The 27,596-nt window shown below is 38.3% G+C and overlaps 2 protein-coding genes across 3 annotated transcripts in view; one reads left to right on the top strand and one right to left on the bottom strand.

Annotated features, from left to right (window-relative positions):
* The first annotated feature begins 2,252 nt into the window (after nt 1-2,252).
* rcbtb2 (regulator of chromosome condensation (RCC1) and BTB (POZ) domain containing protein 2) lies at nt 2,253-27,460 on the top strand. 2 transcript variants are annotated; one of them, XM_006628197.3, is made up of 13 exons: nt 2,253-2,532; nt 5,657-5,814; nt 8,454-8,604; nt 11,390-11,556; nt 11,985-12,143; nt 12,929-13,036; nt 13,305-13,447; nt 14,580-14,770; nt 15,561-15,687; nt 16,722-16,861; nt 19,187-19,317; nt 20,937-21,055; nt 27,062-27,460. In XM_006628197.3, exons 2-13 carry the CDS (start codon nt 5,689-5,691, stop codon nt 27,081-27,083), a joined length of 1,584 nt encoding a protein of 527 aa, XP_006628260.2. In that variant the 5' UTR covers nt 2,253-2,532; nt 5,657-5,688; the 3' UTR covers nt 27,084-27,460. The 2 variants fall into 2 exon arrangements, with proteins under 2 accessions (XP_006628260.2, XP_015197396.1); XM_015341910.2 differs by lacking the exon at nt 27,062-27,460 and having other exon boundaries at nt 20,937-23,841.
* Nucleotides 24,876-27,596, bottom strand: part of rb1 (retinoblastoma 1) — an 82,059-nt gene continuing 79,338 nt past the window's right edge. The window contains exons 25-27 of the mRNA XM_015341909.2: nt 27,454-27,596; nt 26,685-26,731; nt 24,876-26,241 (exon numbers count right to left, since the gene is read on the bottom strand). Of these exons, the coding sequence (XP_015197395.2) occupies nt 26,165-26,241; nt 26,685-26,731; nt 27,454-27,596 (267 nt within the window). The 3' untranslated portion in view covers nt 24,876-26,164. The remainder of the gene's footprint in view (nt 26,242-26,684; nt 26,732-27,453) is intronic.

The raw sequence follows: 27,596 nt of genomic DNA, 5'->3' as shown, positions 1-27,596 counted from the left end.
CATTGATAAGCATATCATACATAATATATCATATATTGGCCTGTAAAAAAGTTATCATTAAAACGAATTAAGGTTTTGTGAATAATGTGAAATATTATTGGAAGTTTAATTCGAGAGCAAAGCTAACCCCAATTTAGGGCTTATTCAGATAGAAGTCTCATTAGATTAACCACGTCAAGATTTAATGCTCAAATTGCAGATGGTAGGTATTCAGGGGAAATAAGAGTGTTTGGATTATTTGTTATTAGATGGAAAACAGAGGACACAGATAAGGGGTGAATAACCAAGTTGGGGTGAGGTAGTTAGTGGAGTACTACAGGGATCAGTGCTCTCTTCTTGGTTTTTACAAATGATCTAGATTCTGGTTTATTTAAGAGACTAGTCAAGTTTGTAGGTGATAGCAAATAAAGAGGATTAGCAAATACCGCTGAAGCAAAAAATTCCAAAAGATTCAGGTAAAATTTAAGGCTGGGAAAACACCTGCCAGATTTGACTGTAAAGCTTTTTTTTAAAGTTTTGCAATCAGGTGGTGAAAACATATACTAAAAATATTAAACTGAAAATGCTGAGTGAGACCAGGCCACTTATGAAAACGATTTAGGTGTTGATGTTGATACAGTACATCATTTACATCCAGTAGACAATGTGGGAAAGCACTTAAAAAGGTAAGCAAAATACCAGATTGTATAGTAAAAAGCACTGAATTTAAACAGGGGATATTTCCCTAAAATTAAATAAATCATTAGTATAAAACTAAGGCCTCATTTAGAATATTGGCAAAGCTTTGGTTACTATAGTAGAACAGATATTGCTGCTCTGGAATAATATATAATAATAATAATGTAACGCATACGGCGGACATTGCAGATTGTGCGAGCCGGTTTAGCAGCGCCGTGACGTCACCGCCCTTCCCTGTGAATAGCAGGGACCGCAGCCGCCGGGCTGACGGGACGTTTCCCTGAACTGGCTGGGTCCCTGTTGAGTGACGCCAGGGGCCCGGGTTTGAGTCCACAGCGGCGAGGGCGTATACCCACGTGAACCCGAGAATGCTACAATAGCAACTAGATACATATCAGGGCTGAAGGCAACGTCCTACGCTGGCAGGCTGAAGGAACTGAGCATTTTTTAGTCTTGCACTGAGAACATTATAAGGGGACAAAGTCACCACAGCTGATTTCTTCAGAATGAACAGAGAAACACAAACCAACCGGCCCAAGTGGAAACTATACGAATGTGTATTTTAAAACTGAGAGCAGGAGACACTTCCTTACCACAAGGACTGTTGAAGTATGGGGGAAAAACCTACAGTACCTAGTCATGTTGTTGAACCTGATACCCTAGCTTCTTTCAAGAAATTGCTGGATGAGATCCTTTCATTAATTAACTGCCAACTACCAGATGGGCTTGATGGGCTAAACGACTTGCTCCTGTTTGAAACATTTCTTATGATCTTTACATTTTATTGTAATGCCCTTTCACCAAGTTCAATAACAGTGACATGCATAGCGATCTGAAACTACTCCGAATTTAACCAGGCTCATAAATGACGGTGTAATTTAAAACTTCACACACTTAAAGAACACTTAAAGAGGCTCAGTCTTGCAATTATTTTTAATTGAATCTTCATATACAAATATAGATGTCTTTCTTTAAAGCTTTCAGTTAGAACTTTTCAAAATGGCATCAAATATCTTAACATAAGTCATAGCTCAATATGTCCTAATTCTTGATATAAGCATCCTGGATTTTGAGGAGATACAGAAACTATCCTGTACCCCAAATACGTTTTTTTTTTTCTCTTAGGTCTTGCAAAGTTCACGTGTCGATATCGTTCCTGTAATAGCTTTGGTATTATTATTATTTATTATTTGGTACACATTTTTAATTGAGATCGTGATGGTGTTAACCTGAAAATAAGAAATAAAAAGAAAATTACTATGTCATTGTCTGTTGCACGCCATGATGCGAAAATAAAAGCAATACAGTCCATGCGTAGGAATTGCTGGAAACAAAAATACGAGATAGCAATAGGAAACGTTATGATTAATTAGCTGACGCTTTTATGCATTTGTATATGCATTTTTAGAAAATTTTACAGCTGGGTTTTTTTGTAGCAAAGTGGGTGAATTGCCTAGCTCAACGGTAAAACATCAGTACTACCTTTCCGGCATTTGTACACACCATATAAATCACCTAGACTTAACCACTCCTCTTGCCGCTACGCTAAAAAAAAACACATTGTCTGCGCTTGCAAATCTAGACAGCCTGAGTCAGGCTGCTAACCACGGCTGAGAGGAAATCCTATTCTCTCGATGAATCCATGAGCTCGATGATCCTTCGTCGGTCTGTAAGGGCCAGGAAACCTATTGTCGCACAATATGAAAATTTAAGGAGGGAGAATTCTTGCTATATTTTACAAGACTCTGGTTTCGTTTAAAAAAAAATAAAAATGCAGGGACTCGGAATGCAATACCAAGTCGTTGCATGGAAAGAATACAGAGCTCTGTCAACTTTTAACTGATATCATTCATGGTAAGTTTTTTTTTTAATGTGATTCTGGTGATTAGTACAATGCAATATTATTGACTTATGCAATCCTTAATTTGTAATGTAATGTCAACACTACGTGGTTAGGTTTAGAGAACATACAGGACGCATTGAAAGAAATGTTCATTCTTTGCAGTACTTCAGCGGTCTCGGAATAAAGACTGCGAGATAAACCGAGTTATTGTTGCGCCTTAAACACAAAGTAACGAAAGTGAACATCTTTATCGTGTCAAGCTAGTTTTTTTGCTTGTTAGTTCCCCTTTTTTCAAAGATATTTTAACAGAGACCAGTTAAAGTTTGCTTTTAGTTAAGACGTACAATGATTGATATTTATTGTGCACAATAAATTAAGCAGTAGTAGTGTTTTTTATATAGTATTTTCTATTTGACTTTTCTCTCTAGTGATACTAATAGTAATAGTCGGCTATTTTATTTTCTGTTTCCACAAACACATTCAACAATGCAGCAGGCCTAAAATACAGTTTGGGATATCTAGGTTTATTGGGTGATCTTGTTTCGCCATATGTGATACGGTGCGCTTGGTTCATTCTGTTGCCTGTTTGACATATTCGTGCAGTATAACGGAAAAGGCCCCCTCCCATTCTTGAATAAACCCAAAATTGCTGTTTAAGGGGGTTCAAGACTAATGTTACAGTTAATTTCCATTTTAAAAAACCGAAGAATCTCATAGGCTGGAATTTTATTTTTTTAATCACACTTTCACAGAGCCCCCACCCCCAAAACAAAGATAATAGTAAACCATAAATCAATTAAAAATAAAAACCTGAAATATCATAATTTAATAAGTATTCACCCCCCTTGGTCAATACGTAGTTGAACAACCTCTAGCAGCTATTATTTTTGGATAAGTCTCTATTAAAACTTTGCACACCGAGATGGAGCAATATGTTCCTATTTCTCCTTGCAAAATTGTTCAAGCTAGGTCAGGTTATTTAGGGAGCAGCCATGGACAGCAAGTTTGAAGTTTTGCCACAGATTTTTGTTGGGATTAAGGTCTCTAAGTGGGCCACCCAGGGACATCTGTTTCCACTCCAGTGTTGCTCTTACAATGTGCTTTGGATCATAGTCCTGTTGAAAGATACATTCCCTCTTTAGTTTGAACATTTTGGCCAAGGGTAGCAAATTTTTGTCCAGGATTTGTCTGTAATGTGCACCATTCATCTTACCGTAGATCCTGACAAGATTGCCAGTCCCTGCCGCTTAAAAGCATCTCCATAACATGGTGCTACCACCACCAGACTTCACGGTGGAAAGGATTTTACCTGGTTAGTTTGCAGTGTTTGATTGATGCCATACATACTACTTAGCATTCAGGCCAAAAAGTTCCATTTTAGTCTCATCGGACCATAAAACTTTCTGGAGTATCTTCTACATGGCGTTTTGCAAACTCTTTGTGGGCAAGGATATGTTTTTTTTCCAACTAGGGCTTCTCACTTGTAACCCTCCCATAAAGGCCCTTTTTGTAGAACATGTTGGACCCATGGAATGTTGAGCTACGGTATGTACTTTATCTTCCATCACAGCTACTGAGCTCATTCAGTGTCACAGTTGGCCTTGCAGTAGCTTTTCTGATAAGCCCCCTTATTGTCTGGGGGCTAAGTTTAGGGAGACGGCCTGGTCTAGGCAGTGTGGCTATAGTATAATGCTTCTTCCACTTCTGTACAATGGACTGCACTGAGGGATGCTCAAAGTCTTGGCAATAGTCTTGTACCATTCTCCAGATTTGTGCCTCTCTATAATCATATCTCTGAGTTGTTTGGAATGCACTTTCGTCTTCATTTTAAATCTTTTTTTATTTGGAAAGGCTGTACCATGCAATAATTCCTCACAGAGAGTGATATTTATATTTACAAAAGAATTGACAGTGGGAGATTCACTAATTTCTTACACAGGTGGAGTCAACAAATCAACACATTGTGTGGCTTTTGAGGTAATGAATTGCACCTGTGTACATTTGAGCTAGCAGTTATTTTAGTAAATTGTGAAAAGGTTTTGGAACATTTATTTTGTTTTGACAGAATATGGTCCTCAAGACTTTGTGGATCAGTGCTAAAATATCCTACTATTCGAAATTCAGAATCTGCAGTAACAAGATGTGAAAAATGATGGGGGCTGAATACTTTTTCAAGGCACTGTATAAATCTCTACTCACACCATTCAGAGTTTAGTCAATCTACATTAGTTTCCAAGGTGACTTACCTTTGCATCTGTTTCTGGCACTGTATAGGAGCAATTCGGATGAAGTATGTTGCCAGGAATCCAGGAACCTAACCACTGATCCCACCATTCATAGAACATGTACATATAACAACAGGAGTAAGAACTCGAGTAATAGAAAAGTGCAGGTGACTTCTTTTATTAGAACAATCAAAAAAAGATCTGGGACTTGCACATTTTGGGTTGTTTTTGGCTTTACAAATAAAAGCTCACACAGATAGATGTGTATATACGAGGTGAACAAATAAAGCACTCCCTTTCCACAGCAGTTGAATCCTTTTAATCTTTTAGAACTTGTATAGGCCACCATCAGGTCTGGATGAAGCTTGTTACATCATTTGGGAAATTTGCTTACAATTATTACCACCTTGTCATCTGATTTTAAAGGCTAAGAAGATTTGAAACAGTTGGGCTGGTCAGTTTTGGGAAGGGAGATCTCCAAGGAAAGGTTGATGAAGTTGATAGTCTGTAAGCTGGCACTCTTCTGTCTGCATCACAAACTAAATGAAATTTCGAAACCAATGCTCTAGTGTGATATCAAGGAACATTATGGTGTATGTAGGAGGTACCATCCTTTGGATAAGATGTTAAACAAAAGTGTTTAAAGATCAGTTGACATTGTCACTGAAGTGGATACCTTACTTAAGTGTTGGTTGAAAGGGGTCTCCATTAATTTGTCAAGCACTTTGGGATCCTTTGGGATCGAAAGAGCTTTACAGATGCAGCAATTCATATAACTAGAATAATTAATTTGTGTTTAAAATCATCTAGGCCTGAATTTAACTTCAACAGAAATACATTGGAGTACAATGGGCACCTTGAGCACGCAGTCTTATCTTATACCTTTTCTGCTGTGTGTGCTTTGCCTCAGGTGATACAGCCCCGTGTCAAAGTTTCCTGATCATGCTGGATGTGGGGAAGTGGCCAGTGTTTGCTCTTCTTCCCCCTGAGGAGCTGCGTCTGATTCGACAGGCCTGTGTATACGGCAGTGCTGGGAACGAGGCTCTGTATGTTACCGTCAATGATGAGGTGAGCATGTGGACTATAGTAAGATAGCAAGTAAGACAGTAATAATCGATAGTGAGACAGTAATGCCATATGGAGGTTTTCTCCTGTGATATAATAAATGTCTTCCCTTATGCTTCTGGGGTTAAAGGTCTTGTGGCCTAAAGTAACAAAGGTTTTGACTGAACAAATTACAAAATAATACATTTTATACACCTGTCACTCGATTTACTGTAAATCACACGAATAGGAATTGAACCCACATATTTATTTATAACAGATGTAATATTTTTATGTTCCACACCCAACCCCACGTGCTTTTGTGTTGTGATCCAAGAGGAAAGAAGAAATGTCCCCATAGTAAGCAGGGGCAGGTTTTAAGAACACCAAAGAGAACAGCTGTGTTTTCAGTTCAGAGCGCTGGGTGGGTAGAGCCTCTCCAGCAGTACCTGGCATGGAGTTTCACAGTGAGGCTAAGCAGATAGAGAGCTTCTATATTTAGGCCGGTAATTCCACTGCAAACACCTTTTTATCTAGAGGAGAGTTTCAGGCCAGACAGACTGGACCAACAGAATGTTGGTTTGATTGTATTTTCAACTAATAATTTCGGGGAAAATAGTAAAACATTTACTCAATTTACCTTACTTGACAGCTGATAAGTACTTTGGCATATCTATTCAAGCTCATTTTAAAACGAAACCATAAACTTTATTTATTGAACATAAAAACCAGGCAACAAAGATTTATATCTGTGACTGAAGTGAACTGGAATACTTTAGACAAAAGTCTTCAATTTATGCTAATGATCTCTGATGGCGAAACTGTGGTTGTACTGAAAGTTGTACATTCATTTAATTTGGTAAGAACCTCTCCTTGTAATGTAGGATGTTTTGTATCGCTTGAAGATTGCTAGTTTAACTAAGGATGATTGTTTGTGCATCTTAAGTGTTTGCTTGTACTATGCGGCTTCCCTTTTCTGCACTGTCACTTTATCATGTTGGTTTGTTCATCTTAAGGGGGACAAAGTCATATTTAACCAATTAAGCACTTGTGCCTTTTTGGAAGATTGCTACTCAGTTCAGATTTATTTAGGATTTTATCTAGACTTTGCCCCTAGCTGACTGGTTGAGAACTCTCAACGTGTAATATCTAAATGGCTGAGCGCCACCAAGATAGGGCAGATTGAACTCACAGTGGTTGAGCAACTGATAGCTCCTGGTGTGCCAGTTTCTCTAATTCTGCCATTTCTGCTTTAGGCTGAGTGTGAAATGAAATGCATAATTTTGTGTACTAGTTTTGACAGGCAGTTGCAGGGGTTGTATAGCTACAGCCCTATGTTGTGAGACAATGTTTGTGAACCCCAATATAGTAATGGGAATTGTGGTTTCTTACCATGATATCCTAATTTAATTGAAACATTTTTCTTAAGTAAAATACTTTATATTTACCAGTTCAATAATTTTGAGATGCAATGATGTATGAAGTAGAAAATAATAAAACAGTGAATGTGGAATAATAAACAAATCCCTACTTAGCAAAATAAAGGGGGTAATTAGAATCAGGTGGTTAAAAAAATTGAGTAAACATGGACTTTATTTGGGCAGCACTTTCCTACCATACTACCTATGTGAAATTGGTCTTTACTGTGCAGGTTAGTGGAAATATCTCATGCCACAATCAAAATACATCTCAGAAGTCCTCAGAAAAAGGGTATTTGGTGCTAATCAGTCTGCAGAGGGTAATAAAACCATCTCTAAACATCTGGGGTTCCATCCGTCCACTGTCAGATAGTCTATAAATCAAACATATTCAAGACTTTACCAAAGATGTGTCATCCTTCCAGGAGCAACCTGAAAATTTATTCAGGAAATTTTCATACCTCAGTTTTCAGGTATGAAAGAACAAGAATAGTTTTCATTGTAGGATATCCAGGAATTTAGCATTGTACCTTCACATTTTGGAGGCGAATGTCAGGCCATCCGTTCTTCAGCTGAAGCTAAGCTGATCTGATCATTCAGCAAGACAATATTCCTGAACAATCAATCAGATCTACAACAGAGCGGCTGAAGAAGAAGAAATTTCACAGGTTGGATTGGCCAAGTTGGTTTATAAAAAGACCTAAACCTCAGTGAAGTGGTATGGCAGGATCTGAAGTGAGCTCTTTAATACAAGGAAACCCAGAAATGTCATGGACCTGTAGTGCTTCTGTAAGGAAGGATGGGCAAAAATTCATGAAGGCTAATGCAAGAGAATGATGCACTCTGGCACGAAATGTCTAATTGAAGTCATTGCTGCTCAGAGAGGTGCCACTTATTATTGAATCTTATATTTACCCGAGGATGTTTACTGTTGATAATTTTTTGTTAAATAATTAACATATAGTTTAAGTCTTTAGGCTGTACATTGAATCAGGTTATTGTCATCTTTACTTTAGACTTTCGTGAAGATCTTATTACCTTTTAAGTTTAAAATATACAGTACAAGAATAGGGGCCAGCCTATGGGAGTTGACAAATGGTTTTCTTGGCACTAGATGTATTAATTAATTAATTTAAAGAGGTGAGATAAAAAGAGAAACATATATGGTGAATCTGTTTATTTCTTCCAGGTTCATTTTTTGAGTTATATTTGCTCAGTATGAGTTTCCATTTTCAATTTTGGCAGGTTTTCGCCCTTGGGACCAACTGCAGTGGCTGTCTGGGACTTGGTGATATTCAGAGTACCATCGAACCCAGACGCATAGAGGCTCTGTGTGGGAAGAAGATAGTGTCCCTGAGTTATGGAACAGGACCTCATGTGGTCATTGCCACAGCAGGTGAGGGAACAGAGCAGTAGATTTCAGTCTGCGGCACACAAATGTTTTTTGGTGATCAAAAGTTGCCACTAGAATTCCCACCCGCCCTGCAATCTCATAGACTTTTTCCATATCCATATTCATGCTTAATAACATCACATCCACTAATTTTGATGGCTTTCTTGCTAAATGGATGCTATGCAGATAACGTAGTTTAAAAAAAATATGAAATTGATTAATTTGTTGAAGGAAGATGTACGCGATTGCCCGTATACATACATATTTATTGAGTTAAAATATACTCATTGTACACAAACCTTCTGTTTGTGTGGAAATACATTTACTGGCTGGCACATTCAAATATAATAGGATTGAACAGTTCCTATAGCTGTAGAAAATAGCAGTGTTCTGCATTTGTATCGCTGCATTTGTTCCGTTCGTCTATTTATATCAGACTGTGAATGAGTCACAAGGTTAGGCTTCCAGATTGTTTGTATCTGCAGCTTTTTGTGCATGATGCTGTGCCAGACATGGTATGTTAGAGCTGCTCATGCGTGGTTCTGAATATGAAAGGGTGGGATGGGGGTACAACTGCAGTGTGAAATTTCCCCCAAAAAACACCGTAACAGTATCACACGTACTGTATAGTGTGGTTTATTCTCCATGTCCATCAGCTTTTGCTTCGTTTGTGTCGTGGGGTCTTCAGGGGTGTTCAGTTTTGATTGATCTCTATTTAAAATTATAATAAGACCACAAAACATTATTCGTTAGAGTGGCTGGCATTGTAGTCAGTGCACTAGATGTTACTAAGCCAATTAGCTAAGCCTCTTACACTGTCGAGTCAGTCTAGCACACCTTCTCTTTTCATTTTCTAACCGCTTCATCCAATTCAGGGTCATAGGGGAGCAGGAGCCTATCCCAACAAGCAATGGGGGCAAGGCTGGATAAACCTTGGATGGGATGCCAGTCAATTGTAGGGCACACACGCCATGTGCCATATGTCATAAGCCAGTTAACCTACCAGTATGTCTTTGGAGTGCGGCAGGAAACCAGAGTACCTAAGTCATGAAAATGTGAACATTGGGAAAACGTACAAACTCCACACAGATAGCACCCAGGGTCCTGAATTAATTAAAGAGCCCCAGAACTATGAGGCAGCAGTGCTAACCACTGAGCCACTGTGCAGCCCAGCACATCTCTTCCCATTGGTAAATACCCAGAAACACTATAAAAATGAAAGTTAATGTTACAGTTATAGGAAGTTTTTTTGTTGTTTGATCTTTTTTTTCAACAAAATTAAGTCTTGCTTAACTGCTCAAAAAACAGCAGTTATAACATTAACTACATCGTAACACATACTTTTCTGTTAATTCCAAGGAATTATTGACTTTTTATTATATGTCATTAACTGTAGGTGGTATATTGGCTTTAAAAATAATATAAATTCAGATATTATGAATATTTTATGTTAAAAACATTCTAAAGCAATGCATTACAATAAAAAGATGAGTATGTTTTTTTAAAGATGACATTGCTCTTTTAATTATTTACTAGTTTGGTGAGTGTTTGAAATTATTCAGGATATTTGTCACCTAAAATTATTAAGTTCTACAGTATATTTCACAGCAAGCAGAAATAGAGAAATAGCATAAAACTAATTCCAGCACTGTATTTTGGGTGAGCAGGGATTCTGGGAAGATAACTGCTGGAGCACGTTCTTAGCTTTTTAATGTAAATGATTCTACTCACATTGTTAACTGTGAGTGTTCCACTTTCACATTTTTCTTCATTGCATTGCTAACAGACATGAACAAAAATTGTTAAATGTTTAAAATCAATTTGTTCTTAAAAGTTAGTTTTTTACATCCATATTTTATTCTTAAATTAGAAAACATTTATAAGTATATCTTGCCAGACTTGAGAAACGCTTATTAGGTGAAGAATTTTTAATGTGTATCTTATAGATTTATAATTCATAATTGGACACAAAAGTGCCAGAGAAAATAAAGTTACTTCCTATATGTGTAAGGTGTGCAAATGAACAGACTTCATTTGTTGTGCTTTAACTTCAGGGAGAAGTTCTCTGTTCTTTTAAGTCATGAAGTCAGATCCCTGACTAGTGGAGCAGAAGTGCTTAGGGTGTGTGGTTCCTCTTTTCTTCATGGTCAGATTAGTCATCAGTAAATTAATTGAAACAGCAGCTGTCTGGACACTGAGGTTTTCAACTTAGTCATCTGTGCTAACTGAGCGTGATATTCCCAGCTTTAATACTGGGAAATGTAATAGAAAGTCTCCATTTCTGTATTACTGTAACTTGTATACTATTTGTCATTTTTCAGGTTATTACGTTTCCCACGTTGTCTCATTGAAAATCATTACCATAATCGGGTTACAGGTTTTGAATTCTGAAACTTTATGTAGCCGAGATTCTTCATTAAGATAGTAATACTTGTTTGATTAATTTGTCTGTTTTGGTTACTAGGTAAGAGAATGGTCTGGTACAATAAATAGAACATTATGTTGACACCAACCATTTCTACTAAGGTTGAGATGTCATGTAGGATCATTAGGGAAACAATATAAATGTGTTTAAAATCATTATAAGCACGCAATCTGTGAAATCATCATTATAGATTTTGTCTGTAGATTGTTGTGTAGCTCAGCTTTGAAGAATAGAAGAGGAGCTGTTTGTATCAGTTAGGTTGGGAGCTATATGCCTGTTTGTGCTGGAATTAATTCTCCTAATGGCATGGAGTAGTTTGTCAGTTACAGTATGTTTATTGTCTTTGTACTGTATGCTGTGCAGATGGGGATGTATTTGCTTGGGGACACAATGGATACAGCCAGCTGGGAAATGGCACTACGAACCAGGGCCTGACTCCTGCCCAAGTCTCCACCAACCTTCTCAACAAGAAGGTGACAGAGGTCGCCTGTGGCTCTCATCACACCATCGCCCTGACCTCTGAGGGGGAGGTAGGAACTGCTGGAGATTGCCGAGTCAATTGGCAGTACGATGTTTATTGACATTTGACTTTCAGTTTCTTAACAGGACTTTGTAAATTACTTTTTCTATACCTCCTACCTAATATAATCAGTTTAATTGAATTGGTGGACATTTACTGCAAGCTCTCTTGACAGTAAATCAGCTTACAGTAGCTGCGTCCCTAGCTGTGGATTCAACATGTGAGAAGTTTCAACATCTGAAAAGGGAAAAATCAGAAAATCACTTTTCCTTTGCTTAACAATCATGCCTTCTGGCCATAAGGCATCTAAATGGGTTTACTGACTCAACCTGTCGCTCAACCAGTTTGCATTTTTATACACCGCCTTTATATAGTGTGAATTATAAAAGTTATAGATTCATTGCTTCACGGAGCCAAAATGTCCGCTGGTTTCTGCAGGTCTATGCATGGGGCTACAATAACTCTGGCCAGGTGGGCTCTGGGTCCACAGCGAACCAGCCTACGCCACGCCGAGTGAGCAGCTGTCTGCAGAACAAGGTGGTGGTGAATATCGCCTGTGGACAGCTCTGTTCCATGGCTGTGCTGGACAATGGAGAGGTGTGCTCTGACTTGTTAACTTGCCTACATGTGACAGTTGTATAATATAGGACATGGAGCATTACTGTGTTTCTCTCATGATGGCCATACCAACTTCCTGTCCCGTATAGGTTGATGGTGTGTCGTAAAGCTTGTTTGCTACAGTCTGAGTGATTTATGTGTGTGTTCATTTATTCTGACCAGGTGGGTTAGATAGTAGCACAATAATAGCTTTGTTCCTTAAATGTTAAGAGTGGTGTTGCAAAGGTTGTAACATGTGCCTTAGGTCTTCAGCTGAGCTCTGGCCTGTAGTGGGGAATATAGCTCTAGGGACACAGGAATATGAAAAAATCTTCAACTTTATTCACTGCACCTGTAGTAGAAGCATGCTAACTGGCTTCCAATACCCAAACTTTACTTGGAACAATTACAACCCAGACAATTTTTGCAGACAATGCAGCATGATAGCTACAGAGCACAAGAATAGAGAATACAGTTGTAAGCTTATATACATTTATTCTCCATCTGAATTTCTGCAGAGGCCGGATGTCTTAGACGGTTAAGGGGATAGGGCCCGTATTTGGTCATCTTGACATCTAACTGTCTGTGACCTATATTGTGATACATAGGAATACTTGTTTCTGTTATCTGTCAGAGTCTCACAGTCTTCCTTCAGTCTCTCATTTACAGTACAACTGACCAGCGTACCACATAGTGGAATCAAACCCTCTCCCTCCTGCACCACCTCGTGGACCAGAACCATTTTGTGTTATACAGCCATTAATGCCATTTCTCTGAATTTGTAGGCCTACGGCTGGGGTTACAACTGCAATGGACAGCTTGGGCTGGGCAACAATGGGAACCAACAGACACCCTGTCGGATAGCGGCACTGCAAGGAATTAACATTGTCCAGGTAAATGGTTGCCGGGTTGAAGTTCAGAAGATCTGAGAAGGCAGTAAAAACAGTCTTTTAATATTGAAAAATATAAAATTATTTAGTTCAGCTGAAATTGTGTCTGATGTAACTTTTTGCAGGTGTAAGAACTGCTTATACAAATTCTTATAGAGTTGTTCATAAACATTGAAAACAAAAATTTTAAAGCACTGTTATGATAACAGTCAGGATGGTTTGCTTCTCCACGCGAATACAGTACATATAGTCAGCATTATTCTCTCTGTAGATTGTCTGTGGATATGCACACACCTTGGCACTGACTGATGAAGGCTTTGTCTATGCCTGGGGTGCCAACTCATATGGGCAGCTGGGCACTGGGAACAAGAGTAACCAAGCCAGTCCAACACTGATTAATATGGACAAAGAACGGTAAACACACTTGTTTCTGCTGTGATTTAAGAGTTACTGCTGCACCACTGTTTGACTGCACTTGCTACTACATCACTGCACTGAATCATTCAGTTTTTTAGCTTGTGAATAGTGAAGCACACACTGTGCAAAATCTACAGTTAAGCTTAACCGGAAACTTTGACGGCTCAGGTTCAGTTGAGGCACTAAACTGAATGAGGCAAAACAGTTCCAAGTTGAAAGACATACAGGGGAAATCTGGTATTTGTCATTGTGTACCTAAAATGCATATTTTTCTTTCATTGTAAATAGCAGTCTTGAAGTGGAAGGCAATGGAGGGCCAGTGTTACCCAAACTACTGGAAGTTTGAAAATGAGCTGTAGGAGATCCTTATGAGCAAAGTTTTTATATACTTTTCGAAATTCTGTTTTGATTCATTTCATTCCTTGCATGTTCTCCTCCAAAACAATTGGAAGAGTCTGGAGTAAATAACAGTAGTAATGATGAATGTTCGTTTTACAGTGGGTTTCATTGGTAATAATAAGTCATTTTTAATTGGGTAGATTTCACTAATTATTACGTTTTGTGGGACATGGTTTGATAGAGCTAATTGTGTGGCCAGGCCAATTTAATTGAGAGTTGATTTAGGTTTCAGGACATTAAAGTGATTATTGACCTTATGATGGCATAGTGAATAGTGACGGGTAGTCAAATGAAAATAAAAATAGGATTTTTTATTATATCAAGGTAATACGATTATAGCTTATTAATTAATAGTTAATAATAGCTTAATTATTGTAGTACGCATCAGCTGAATTTGCAGTGCTTATTTCTGAAAAGTAAAAGTAAAGATACGTTTCTGCCTCATTTTTGCAGCTTTATCATGTCTGAATGTGATGGTTTACTGTGTTATTAGCTCATGCAACAGGAAAAATGTAATTCTCTGTCCCATTAATGTTATGTGAATGTCCGCACATAAAAGCTGGACATGGCTCTCAGATTTTATATGTACATGTGTACTTTTTTGTTGTTTCTTTTCTAGTTGTGACCATTCATATCCCAGTTTTCCCTGCTCCAAACACACTTAGACAGTAACTCGTCCCAGGCCTTGGTCTGTGCCTTGACTGTGCCTTTCCTGTCTCTCCACGCTCAGGATGGTGGAAATAGCGGCCTGCCATTCCACCCACACCTCGGCCGCCAAAACGCAGAGTGGGCAGGTGCTGATGTGGGGCCAGTGCCGCGGGCAGGCCATCGCCAGCCCACACCTCACACACTTCACCAGCACCGACGATGTCTTCGCTTGCTTCGCCACGCCTGCTGTCACCTGGCACCTCCTGGCCGTGGGTACGGCCACCTTTCCTGCCCCTTTGTCTCGTCTTTGATGAGTTCAGGCTTCTGTTTTATTCTTGTTATTATTTTCTGTATTGCTTTGCTAGATAAAGAGTCCCATTCAACATTTACAGTGGTGTGTTTTTAAATAAAACATTGTTTGAGATGGATGCTCCAGTGCTTCCAGGTTCTAACTTGCTTGATTTTTCCCAGTCTGTTTAAGCACTTAGTTGAAACACAACTCCTTTGTGTAAATCATGTTTAAAGTTAGTTAGGTTCCTAATAGCACTCCATATGAAACTCTTGTGAAAACTGCGCATCATCGAACAGAAAAACTGGAATTGATTTCAACCTTGGATACAATCTTTGTACGTGTGTTGTACAACCCCTTTAGTTTCTCCTAAAAATAAAGAAGAAATACTTTGGATGGAGATGTCAAAAGTCAAACCAGGATAAGGAATTTAACACTTATGGTATAATTTGCAGTGCCTCTTATGGGGATTGTAATACTTCGTTATTAAAGTAAGACAAATATATTGAATTCAGTACAATTACAGTAGTACTGAGCATCTGTAGGTTGTTTGGTTAAAAATGATGCTAGTGAAACTGACACAATATTTCTTTGATCTATTTGAAATCCTTCCTCACTTTTCACTCATCCTGATAAAATCAGGAAATCATTCTGTACCCAACAAAGTGATTTGTTTATCAGGGGACATTGCTTATCTTTTACAGCTTTCAGTGGTAGTTTCCTGCTTTTTAATTGTTGTGTTGTCTGACACTCTGCTCGTCTTGTGTGTTGCAGAGGGAGACGACTACTTGACCGTAGCACAGTCTCTGAAGAAAGAGTTTGACAGCCCCGAAATTTCAGACCTTAAGTTTGTGGTGGATGGAAAATGCATTCATGTTCACAAAGCTCTACTCAAAATCAGGTACAGAGGTTGAGTTTGACAGTATACTGTCTACCATGAATAATATGTCCAATAAATTCACACTAGACAAAACCCAGGATGAAATACTCATATCTGTAATGTTGTACGCATTGAAATACTTGATGGCCTCAGATTCACAATTCACAATTCACAAGGTAATCTACCGTGGACTTTTCAGAACATAACAAAATATTTAAAATACTATTGCAGCACTATCCTAATATGTTCTTAAGTACACTATCTTTTCCCACTTGATAAAAATAATTTCACACAGTTCCAGAAATTGAAGGAAAAACTGAGTATTCTCAGACATGACATGTGTAGTCATGCCTGAAACGGCAGTCTTGCACGTATATGACTTTTTGACAAGAGCTGCCTGCTGCTTGCTTCAGGTCATTTCTCCTGGGAATTACAGACAGGAAGTGGCTGCTGGGATCCTGTTTCCCCTCAGGCTCCTCCCGGAGATGGCAGGCTGTTTGTTGCTACATCCTCCTGACAGAGCAAAATAATTTTGTCTCAAAACATCTTATGTAGTGCCCCAGCCACCTTGGAGGCTTTTAAACTTGATTCTTTATTTTCTTGGCAGTAACAAGCCAAAGCTTTTGGAGATTTTAGAATCCCGAAAGTCTTAAGAAAGAGAAATATTGGAATACACATGCACGGCCACAGTGAGAAGTTTCAAAGGCAGAACTCCAAAACTTCTACATGTGCTGTCTATTTTATATTCTAGGAAGACATAACAGACCTTCTCATGGGCATTTAAGGTGCGTCTAGTGTGTAATACCATTGTCCTCATGATCTCAATTGTTTGTGTGCATTTTTAATGACTCAGTTGTCTGAGTAAGAGACACGTGAAAGGTGTTGTGTAAAATCATAATTTAAAAAATGATACCAATGTTGTAGCTAGTTTAAACACAGTATAAATTCTCCTGGCTTGTTTAAAAAAATTGCTTATTCCTTTCCTGTATGAAGTTTGTTCCAGTCAGCTCCTAGGTTTCCACTTCTGTAACCCCTTGTTGCTGGCTCTGCCTCAGGTGTGAGCATTTCCGAGTGCTGCTCAATGAGACGGATGAGGAGTCCATCGAGATCCACCAATTCTCCTACCTGGTGTACAGGGCCTTCCTGGAGTATCTCTACACAGACTCCATCAACCTGGCTCCTGAGGATGCCATCGGTAAGGAGCCTGTTACCATGTGGGGGAAGACTACAGACTCCTGCCATGTCTACACGAGACTCCAGAATGTAACAGCTGAGTCTGGGTGCACAAGGCAGTTCTGTGCCTCTTAAATAAGTAGCTATCTTGTGTGTCAGCTTGTGTAATCAATCCCAAGCTTGTGTTCCATATCATGTTTTGATGAATGTCCTGCTAGCACCATGCAACATCAACTAACATTATTAGGGGCTGACTCTCTGGTCATGTCAATGACAGAAGAGAGGAAAGACGCTGGCTAAGTCATCTTTAGTCAACAGATATAAAATATGTGCCTGGCAGCATTAAAACTGTGACTATTTGAACGGGCAGTTTATTGCATCTTAATGCCGCCAGATATATAAACATGACTTGCGTAGCTTTTATAAGACACAAGAAATGTCCCGTATTATCCTTTTAATCTGCCCATTTCTATATAAATTGAGTTTTAGACTCCAGCTAATGCCATCAGATTTAAACCTTACTTTCTGGACAACAATTGACAAACTGCTCGTGCTGTTTTTTTCTTGTGCTGTGTGATGGCTTAATAAGTGTCGGCTTTTGCGTCAGTTGTGCTTGGTGGTGTTGTATTTATGTGAAGGCTGTTCGTAATGAAGCAAGTATGCGGTCCAGTAAGTAAAGCAACAGTGAAGGCTGAGGTTGCTGGTTCATCTGCAAAACTGTCTTATAGACAAACTCTTGATAGTGAGATCGCTTTCAGTATTTTTCATATATATGTTGTACATAAATGAATTTGAATATTGGCCCTTTTTATTATCTATCTATTATTATCTATATAAGTACAAATGGTCAAGTGAAAATTGCATACTCATGGCCAATGTGGGGAAACACCAGAGGGTGCTAACATCACTGCTGTCTGTCACAGAATGCATGCAAGGGTGTGAACAGAAAATGAACAGCACTTTAAGTCAGTGCAGTGCTTTCTGTTGTAGAGGCATTTCCCCATGGTATATTTACATGTGTACCAATTTCATTTTTCCCACAGTGCATGTTTTTTTTGGGTTACAGTTGTTTGAAAAGGATCAGCTGTAGGATTACCCTACGTAAATGTGCAGTAGGCAGTTTCCTTTATTTATTTTCCCCATGCAAAATGCCAGAGTGACCTAACATGGCACCTGCGACTAAATATTCTGTGCAAGGAACGGGCTGCAGCCAAATTCCTTTTCCTCTCAGCACGGCTGCCAAATACTGTACACATTTTAATTTTTTTTAAAAAAGTGTATATAGAGGAATATACACAGCAGCATCCTTTTTCTAAGCATACATTTTCAATAAATGGATACAGAAATGTTTTGGCAAGTATACTACAGTTATTAAAAAGCATATGTTTGTGAAATTGTTGTGGCTTGCTTCCTTTTTGTGGTGTTTAAAGAGAGTGTAAGTCTCTTTAGATACAATAAGCAAGCAAAAATTAATAATGGACATAAGAAAGGTTGCAAATGAAAGGAGGCCATCCAGTCTGTTTAGCCCAATTGATCTGAGGATCTCATCCTGCCGTGACTTGAAGGAAACCAAGGTATTGGCTTATATTCATTTAAAGTGGCAGAAATGTACTGGGAAACAATTGGCCACTTCTCACTGGTGTCAGTGTCAGACAACGATAAAGACAGATCCGGTGTTATCAGGAATAGCTTTATGTTTTTAGTGTGGCTAATGACAATGATACTTCAGAATTAACAGTTAAACACGAACCAGAAGGCACAAGTCAAAATTATGTGAAAGTGTTTTAAAACCAAGAACAGGAGGCACTTCTTTACTCAGTGAGCTGTGGGAATATGGAATAACCTGCCCAGTCATATTGTTGAAGCGGATACCCTGGGCCATAACGTGTTGATTAGAATCCCTTTATTGCCAAGAGACCATATTAGGCTTTCTTAATGTAAGTTATTTTCTAGGCGGAACAACACAGAAGTTTAATTCTGTATTGACTGAGGTTTTTTGATTAAAACATTTACAGTTTTTAACAAGATTTTACAAATTACTTACACTAACACTTACTACACTTGTTCAGTCTTCTCTTATTGGCATCTGTACAACTTAGTTTGGACACTGGAAAAAATTATAAGCAGTCCTTAAGGACCATATTATTAGCATAAACCGGTTTAGGCTATTAGACCCTCAATATGTGAGACCTTTGCTTTGTATTTACATCCTAAGATGGTTATGCTTTAGTGGCTGCCAAGCAGGTTCTAATACTTGTCTGTAGAAATGGCCTTTTATTGATTTTTTTTTTAAACAGACTGGAACTTGGGAACTCTGATTTAAAGATCTGTTTTGTCGTTTCTCTAGGGCTGCTAGACTTGGCTACGTACTATCGGGAGACCCGGCTGAAGCGGCTGTGTCAGGAGACCATCAAGCGGGGGATCTCCGAGGAGAACGCTATCGCGCTGCTCTCCGCTGCGGTCAAGTATGAGGCCCGGGTAGGGTGACTTCTCTCCAGCCGTACACCCCCACCTCCCCCCCCCGAAACCAACACTTACCCTGGGGGCTCCTCTGACTTCAAACCATCTGAAAACCCCCTTTTACACCTGCAGTTCCCTGGCATCCTTACTCCACACAGTGGTGGTACAGTGCACAGCTTGCTTTGATGACTTGATTATATAAACTTCCAGATCCTGCTCTGTGAGTGAGCTCCCCTGCCCATTATATGGGGGACAGTAAAGGCCTGGAGTAATGGACAAGACTGAAACAAGGTGTCATTTACAAACACCTTGTTATGAACACATCATAAGAAATCTGTTAGATCACAGTGGTACTTGTCAGTGGAGAGTTTTTGGATAATAGTCGGTCTCCACCCTTATAAAGAAAAGAAAATGGTGAATATTTGCATATTTTCATGACAGAATTTGGTTGTCCTTTACCTCCTGCTGAATTCATTGTTTCTGCTTCACCATGTGGGTTTGCTGGAGTTATCACAGAAACTGATCTTTTGAAGTTCTTTGCTAACTGTCCTCATGGGCTATTTGTTACACGTCCGGAAGAAAAGCAGCAATTCTCTTTTTGTAAACCAATTTCTTACCACTTTGAAAGGAGTATTTTTTAGAGTATCCATGCACTGCGTCACTGTCAGGTAGACCATTCCTTACTCATCTGCTTGATAATTTTTGAAGGAGGCTTTAAGTTTTAATGTGTTTTCCATATAAATATATTATCCAGTCCTAAATTTTAAATCTGATCAATATAACCATGCTTGCAATTGACTACATTTTGCTCAAAGAAGCAAGTTATTTTAGAATAAAGTTCTGTTTTTGGTAGAGATGTTTCCAGTCAGGTACAGGTCCTAAAGTTTTCTTTTTATTTTACAAGCACCTTTCACCCTTCCTCTGAATCTATTCTTTTTGAGTGTGCCTTCTTCTGTTTGTGTTCTTAGCTATTGGGATGCCAGCTTCTAATATACTATCTGCTTATTTAAATTGTTTGTTTCTGTAAATCAAATTGATTAATGGGACAAGTGACAGCAATTAACCTCTTTATAAAGAAAAACCTGCACTCTGATGTGTTAATTGCCCTCAGAGGTCTTTTGCTCTTTAACACAAATGCAATTTAAATAGGGCATTTTGAAATGCAAATGCACAATTATTCCTCCTAGTTGTTTCAATGCTACTGACACATGTTTGTTATTCAAAAAGTGACTATCCCTTCCTTACAGTGGAGGTAAAGCAATAAGAATCTTTTGAAAGACTGCATACTTAAAAAAATAACATACGACTTGTTTCCCCTGTCATCGGATGCCAGAGATTCAATTAAGGAAGTCTGGTTTAGCAACAATAACTGCAACTTTACAGGCAGCTTGAGAGATAAAAAAAAGCACTAGGAATGTTGGCAGGTCATTTTATCATCAGAGCTGCTGTGAAACACATTCAGTTGTTTTGCCTTTCCTGGTGCAATAAGCTGCAGCTGATATCTTTGCAATGTTCTGTTGTGTTAGCGGGAGATAAGCAGCGTTCCCTATTCAACTTGTTGCCTTTGGATACTGTAGTGAAAAACTGTGATCAATCATCGGGAAAATATTCCTCAAACGGAAATTCTTCATTTGTAGGACCTTGAAGAGTTTTGCTTCAAGTTCTGTGTCAATCACATGACTGCGGTGACTCAGACACAAGCCTTTGCTGACATGGACCATGACCTGCTGAAGAACTTCATCAGCAAAGCCAGCAGGTACGGCGCATTCAAGAACTGAGCACGCCAAGCCTAAGGGTGCAGTGCTGAGTAGGAGAGAGAGAGATGAATCTGGGAGCGGTGAGCAGACACGCAACACCAAAGAATCACTGTGCTCTCAAGGGCTGAACTGAAACCAGTCTTCACTGCCAGAGGGAGCAATAACACAAAACCCTTTTCATCATACTCACATTCCTCAGTTGTGTGTTTCAGACATTATGACAAAAAATGTCATTAGAAAAAGGGAGCTTACATGATTCCCTTGTTTTTCTTCTCCTTGTAATGTAATACAAGATGAAAATCATGAAAAGGCATGTATGTATGAGTTGTATCCTTAAAGAACTCCTCCAAAAGAGTCTGCATACTAAGCAATTGTTCCCACGTGAGCAGCTTATTCCAGACTGTACAACGGTGATGAACAAGTTTGTTAGGGATGGAAGAGATGGTTAACAGTCATGGCCAAGTACGTATCCCTCAAAGGGCAAATGGGTATCAAGTGGAAAAAGATAGAAATATGAAATGGTTTTCTTTTATATTGAAATGTGCATGCATAAAGTTATAAGCATAATGTTGGATGCCTATAACTTTAAGAATCTAAAGCACTTGTGCTGCCCATATTTATTGTGTAGACATACAGTACAGTAGTTAAACAGGTGGAGGCTGTCAAGGTATGTGCTCTGCTGTATTGTGCATATTTAAGTTGGCCAATATTTATGCTTTTGATCTTGAAAACGTTTGCTTAGTTTAAACCTAAACTTTTTAAGAATAATGCCATACTCAGTAGAAATAGAATTTGTTTAAAGCAGTAGTCTTACACAAGAACTGTTGGTCTGGGTATTACAAAAAAAAGGTTCAGTAATCCCTAAACATTCTACAAGGTCACAGAATGCCATATAGTCAAGTTTAAATGCCAACATCACTACATCCCTATCCTTAGTTTCACTCTGTAGTTTGGGTTATTCACTGTACAATCATTGGCAGCACCTGACCTGTATCAAAGGCATTGTTATTGGCTATTCAGAGACAACCTGCTTTTGCTAGAAGAACAGACTGTGCTGTGAAACATTACCAGTTATAAGGCCAAGGACTGTACTCATGCAGGTGACGTTTTTTGGTTCGTTTTAAAGTTCTTCAATCCATGCCTGAAGGGTGGTTATTAATGTTTAGAATCTCCTGGTAAGGTGGTGGAACTTGGAGTGCTGTGTCTGGGAAAGTCGAGAGCCCAGGTGGCAGTGCAATGTGAAAAACTGGTATATTGTTACAACTCTCTTTACAGTACATACTGTAGATGCAGAATGGGAGAAATACAAGAGTTGGTTAATATGGACCATGTGTGAGCACAGGCTTCTATCAAAGCTTTTTAGATTGTAGGGACTAACTTGGTAAGTAAGCACTGACATTATTAAAGAGAGTTTGTTTGTGTACTTATTTAATATATATTTAATATAGAACACTGGTATTTGTACGTACAGGAAGATTTCAGATTGTTACTTGATGCAATGTTTATATGTTAATGTTAGAAGAAGGTGTTACATTTACAGCAAAACCAAGTACATACTGGTCAAAGGGAGTTATAAAGGAACAAGTAATAGGTTTATTCCATGCTGAAAAAAAGAAGAAAGAGAACACAACGTTTCGGCCGTGGAGCCTTCTTCAGGTGAACGGCCGAAACGTTGTGTTCTCTTTCTTCTTTTTTTCAGCATGGAATAAACCTATTACTTGTTCCTTTGCAGCCTATGCATGCTGACGCAGCTACCCACCTAAAAGGGAGTTATAGTCTTGTTTACAATTAAGCATGTTCTTTTTTGTTTTGAAACTGAAAGGATTAAAAAAGCAATTGTATCTTTTAATTATTGTGTCATTTGTTCATTATAAGACTTGAGGTATACCATAAGTAAAATCTACAATGGACTGAAATTGTAAATTGTGTAGATTCTGACAATCATATTCCTTCCAATACGAAACAAGGTGTTCTGTGTAGTTATAGATATACAGTAATTACAGCACTTCCATTTTAACTGCATGGGGAAGTATCCTTAGGGGCAACATAAGTTAATAAAGGGCAAGTAAATTGATCTGTCCCTCATACGTCACAAACTTTGTGTATGGAGGGCACTAACAGATCTGAGGATCAGACAGATCTGTTTCTGTCCTGATTTTGGACTTAATTTAAATCATTTTGCATCCATGTGGCTGTTTTCAGGGTTATCCACACCTATGACCTGCAATGGCAAAGAACAGCTGGAAAGAATCAGGTGTTCCTCCCACAGAGGGGGATCAACTGTGTGATGTAAAAGATGGGAAATCTGTACCAAGGCTCACATGGAAATAAGTTTGTGACATAATGGGATTTTATCAATTTCTAACTGTCCCTATACATACATGTAGTCAACAGACATTTTAAAAAAAGGAGTAGTTCAAAAATAACCTTTGCATTTCCAGATTTGAATGATTAGTGGGCTGGCTAGCAAATGCACTTCTTATTCACAAGAATCAATTTGTGCTCCAGTCCCTAACCTTTTCTTTCATGTGCATTACATTGGTTAGTAACACTGCACGGTATTTTTGCTCAAGATGAGTGTAAATTTAGAATAGCCACAGAAACTCTCTTGCTGTGGGTGTCTCACTTTCAAAATACTTTGGTGTTGGGCTGACAATCTGATTTGTTAGCTTTAACCTGCTCATTGGGATGTAGGTGTACTCGACTCTTCTGAAACTGCAATGACTTTTAATGACTGCAATGACTTACAGAGCATCCCGAGTCAATTAAAGTGTTTTTTCCCCCATTTGTGTCTTACACCTCATTTAGCTGGATTAGCAAGAGTTATAACTGTTCACATTAATAATTTTCTTCTACAAAATATCTAGGGTCAGTTCACCATTTCAATCCTCCATCACAATTAATGGGACACCCAACATAAGCTCATCCCATGTGCCAGTATGCTTTAGTTGCAGTGAAGTGCTGCACACCTTGCTTGCTTGCATTGCTGCACAACCTGTTGAACTGAAGCATGTGGCCAGAAGTCATACTGCAATGTTGATGAGGGGATTGTATTTTAAAGGATTATATTTTAGATCACAGTTAGTCCCCTACTGCTGGACTAAAAAGATTTAAACTATGACCCACATCATCTACTCCTTGACCCCTGATGCATACAGAGATGGTTAAATTCTACATTTCGTTCATTTTCTCACATTAGATTGTACATTTTCATAGGAATATTTTGAATGTCATTTAAACTGTTATGCTGATACATAATCAATATCATAATTAATCTTATGGCCCCAGGTTTACTAGCAAGAAACTGATATGCCATCAAAAATAGGTTTATATTTTAGGACCAATAAATAGATTTACATACAGGAAAACTTTCTATCAATATCTATTGATCACAAAGGTCTTGGTGAGTGGCTTTATATTAAGAAACATTCTAATGAAGAAAATAAAACTTATTTTAAATAGAAAGGTGAACATTAAACACAGTTGCACAATTATTGGCAATTACACACCCCTGTGTTAAAAGCTCAACCAATTTTTGAAGCCCTTTATAACTCAGAAATATTAAACAATATTGGTACAGTCTGACTGAAAATCATCCTACTGATCCAGTGTGTAAAGTCACAGCTGGATGTTTGAATAACTGCTTTCATGTACAGAACATGATATTCAGAATAACCTCTTATTTAACTAGTACTATGGACACATCACAAGCCTTCGTCTTGTCTTCAGAAATGTTAAAATCTCAAATTCTCTATATCTAACCAGTTATTTAGTAGTTGATGCTTAGTATTGTATCATCATCAAGACACAAAACAGGCATTTTTAGTAGCAGATTTACATAACTCCTTTTTATTCCTGTACCTTAAAGGAAAACTTATACAAAAGGTGTTTCATTGACTCAAACAATTGTCACATATAAATTTAACCCCACTTGTAACAAATGACCACAGATTACAATTTATTATTGTAGAAATGAGTCTATTTCAACAATAAACCAGACAGGTAATTTCAAAAGTTTTGTGGAAAAGAGGAATTAAAATTTCAGGGGAAAGTTCCATTCCTGTTTTCCTCCTCATGAAAGCAGCATCTTAATCCTGCTTTACATAGGGGGTCTTCAAACTTGGTCTTAAAGAGGTATGGGCTGTTTTGATTTTCATTCAGATCTCATTTACTTAACTGGGTTTATTTTCTTTATTAGTCTAGATTAAGAGATTTTTTCAGAAAGTAGGAGACAGGATAGGTGAGATGGATGACCTCATTACAAATCTATACATACTCTGTGATCAAGGTATTGGTTTTTCAAAATTTTCAAATTTCTCATCCTTTGCTGACTACAATAAGGCTTGTAATATATCATTGCTTAGACTAATACCATTCAGTTTAATTACTGCAAAGCCTTGCATCTAGCTGCAGGGACAGTAAATAACGAAGTACGGATGTCAAGACTGTTTTATATCAGATGCGAGAGAACACTCCTGGCACAGTCTGGCTCTCTACCTGAGCTTAATAAATTATCATAGAAAAATAAATTAGTAAATATTCAAACTGCAGTCAAACTGTAAATTGTACACTTGTCCTACAGTAGTTATGGGTTGTGCAGGATAAAAAAGGAACAAAATTTAAGATCGTCTGGTATAGCCCTGTATAGCAAGAGTCACATTTTGGTTAATGTTTACTAGTGTCAAATTCTTATGTTCACAAAAGACTGACTGAGTTTGTGTACAATGTGGTCCATGTGTTTTCAAGCACAGGAAGAAAATGGCTTATAATTACAGTACAATAATTTAAAAAATTATAATGCTTTCAGAATCTACTCTATAAGGTTCTACACACACAACTGTCAGTAAGAACATCAAAACCTTCAAGAAAACAAAATGCAAACAATTGGGGGAACAAAAGCCACACAATATACTATAAATTAAAAAATAACCCCTCAAATTTCTGCCCAAGCAGAAATGCATTTAAAATAATAAAAAAGCAAGTCTAATTTTTTTTAAAAAATCACCAGAATTATTACACAGTTCAAATGTACAAAAAAGTTTTTTTTAAATGGAGTTTCTGTTTTGTGTAAAAATGGGGCAAAGGGATCTCCTGAGGTGGTGACAGTCTCAGTGCTTCTCCTCTTTCAAAGAGTCTACAGCCGCATCTTTTAGCTTCTGTTCTTGCATTCTGGTCCTAGTGGAAGCTGCAGACAAAACACATCCAACTTCAGAATAACAGATTTAAAAACAACCTGGTCTACACAGGCATAAACTGAGTACATTTTTTTTATGAGGATTGTGTGATGCTATTTGTTAGACCTACCCAATTTTACAACAAATATAAACATCAGCCTTTTAATCTGCATTGTTCCTTTTTTCCTCAACTTGTATGCAACACAAAAGGCAGGCAGGCACTCAATTAAAATTCAGTTGATGAGTAATACTAAGTGATTTAAAACAAAGATAGTGGACTGATTTACATGAAAGGTTTTCAGTGAAAGAATAATCTCAACCTGAGAGGAGCACTAGTCATAATTGGGTCTGCTCTATGGTTTAAGGATGGTGGTATTCTGCTTAAACCCTTCACTTATCTCTCTCATCTAACAGTACAAAAATAAAATTTCCAAAACAGAAAAAAATAACACACTCATTTCAGCAAGCTTCTGTTGGAACTTGGACTCTCCAGCTGATTTGCTGTAAAAGAAAAACAAACCAGGAAGAAAGTCACAAAAACATTCACTGCAAGTTTGTTGCACAGGACATGATGACTTGTTGCAGAGCCTCTTTTCCAACTCTATTATGAACTTTCCTATCCAGCACATTTACATCTAGTGATGGCAGAGTGTGGAACCTGCTACAAGCTGTTGCTTTGGATGCCGAGATGCTGAACAAATTGCCATTGTGAATGAAATAAGGAATCTGGGTAGATCATACACTAGCTATAGTTATGCAGGGCTAGTCAAAATGTTGTTGACAAGTATAAATGCCAATTATTTTACTAAAGTTTTGTTTTCTCCTCCACAGATGGCGAAGGATTGTAAGGTAACTGGTAGAAACGTTGATATTTATGCTTTCATTTGAAACCTTTTTTGTTACAGTAAGCCATGTAATTAGTTTGTAATAAACTGTCAAAGTTGTCGACAGCAGTTCGACTAACCCTCATAAAAAATATCAGGCTTTATTTCTCATCATTTTATTCTTGTGTAGGTGCTGGAGTTCTTTAGAAAAACTGAAGCCCACCTTAATGGCAGAGTGTTGGATTAACCGATCCAGTTCTGACCTATTTCATTCATCCTGCGAATTCTTGAACATGACCTGGCGTGTACAGTCACTTGTAAAGAGGCGATGATGGCTTTGACGGAGCAGGACTGTGTCCACACGAATGTGGAAGGCAGACGCCTGTGCAGATGCATTACCTTCCGTCAGCCTCGTCTTGGCCGTCCGTGTCAAAGCGCAGTCTCTTGAGGGGCTTGGGTGCGCTGTTGCTCTCCAGTCCTCTTTTCAGAGACCAGTCACTGCTGCTTACCATCTGGTTGATCCTCTGGAACTTCTCTGAAGT

Source organism: Lepisosteus oculatus, chromosome 5, assembly GCF_040954835.1.
Source record: "Lepisosteus oculatus isolate fLepOcu1 chromosome 5, fLepOcu1.hap2, whole genome shotgun sequence".
Taxonomy (NCBI): Eukaryota; Metazoa; Chordata; class Actinopteri; order Semionotiformes; family Lepisosteidae; genus Lepisosteus; species Lepisosteus oculatus.
Note: the sequence above shows the minus strand (reverse complement) of the source record. Positions and strands in the feature narration are given on the sequence as shown.

Excerpts from the sequence above, each read along its gene's own strand:
- rcbtb2 (XM_006628197.3), top strand. The coding sequence starts at position 5,689 with ATGCTGGATGTGGGGAAGTGGCCAGTGTTTGCTCTTCTTCCCCCTGAG. Across the intron at positions 5,815-8,453 it reads ATGTTACCGTCAATGATGAG|GTTTTCGCCCTTGGGACCAA; the intron begins GTGAGCATGTGG and ends CAATTTTGGCAG. Across the intron at positions 8,605-11,389 it reads TGTGGTCATTGCCACAGCAG|ATGGGGATGTATTTGCTTGG; the intron begins GTGAGGGAACAG and ends TATGCTGTGCAG.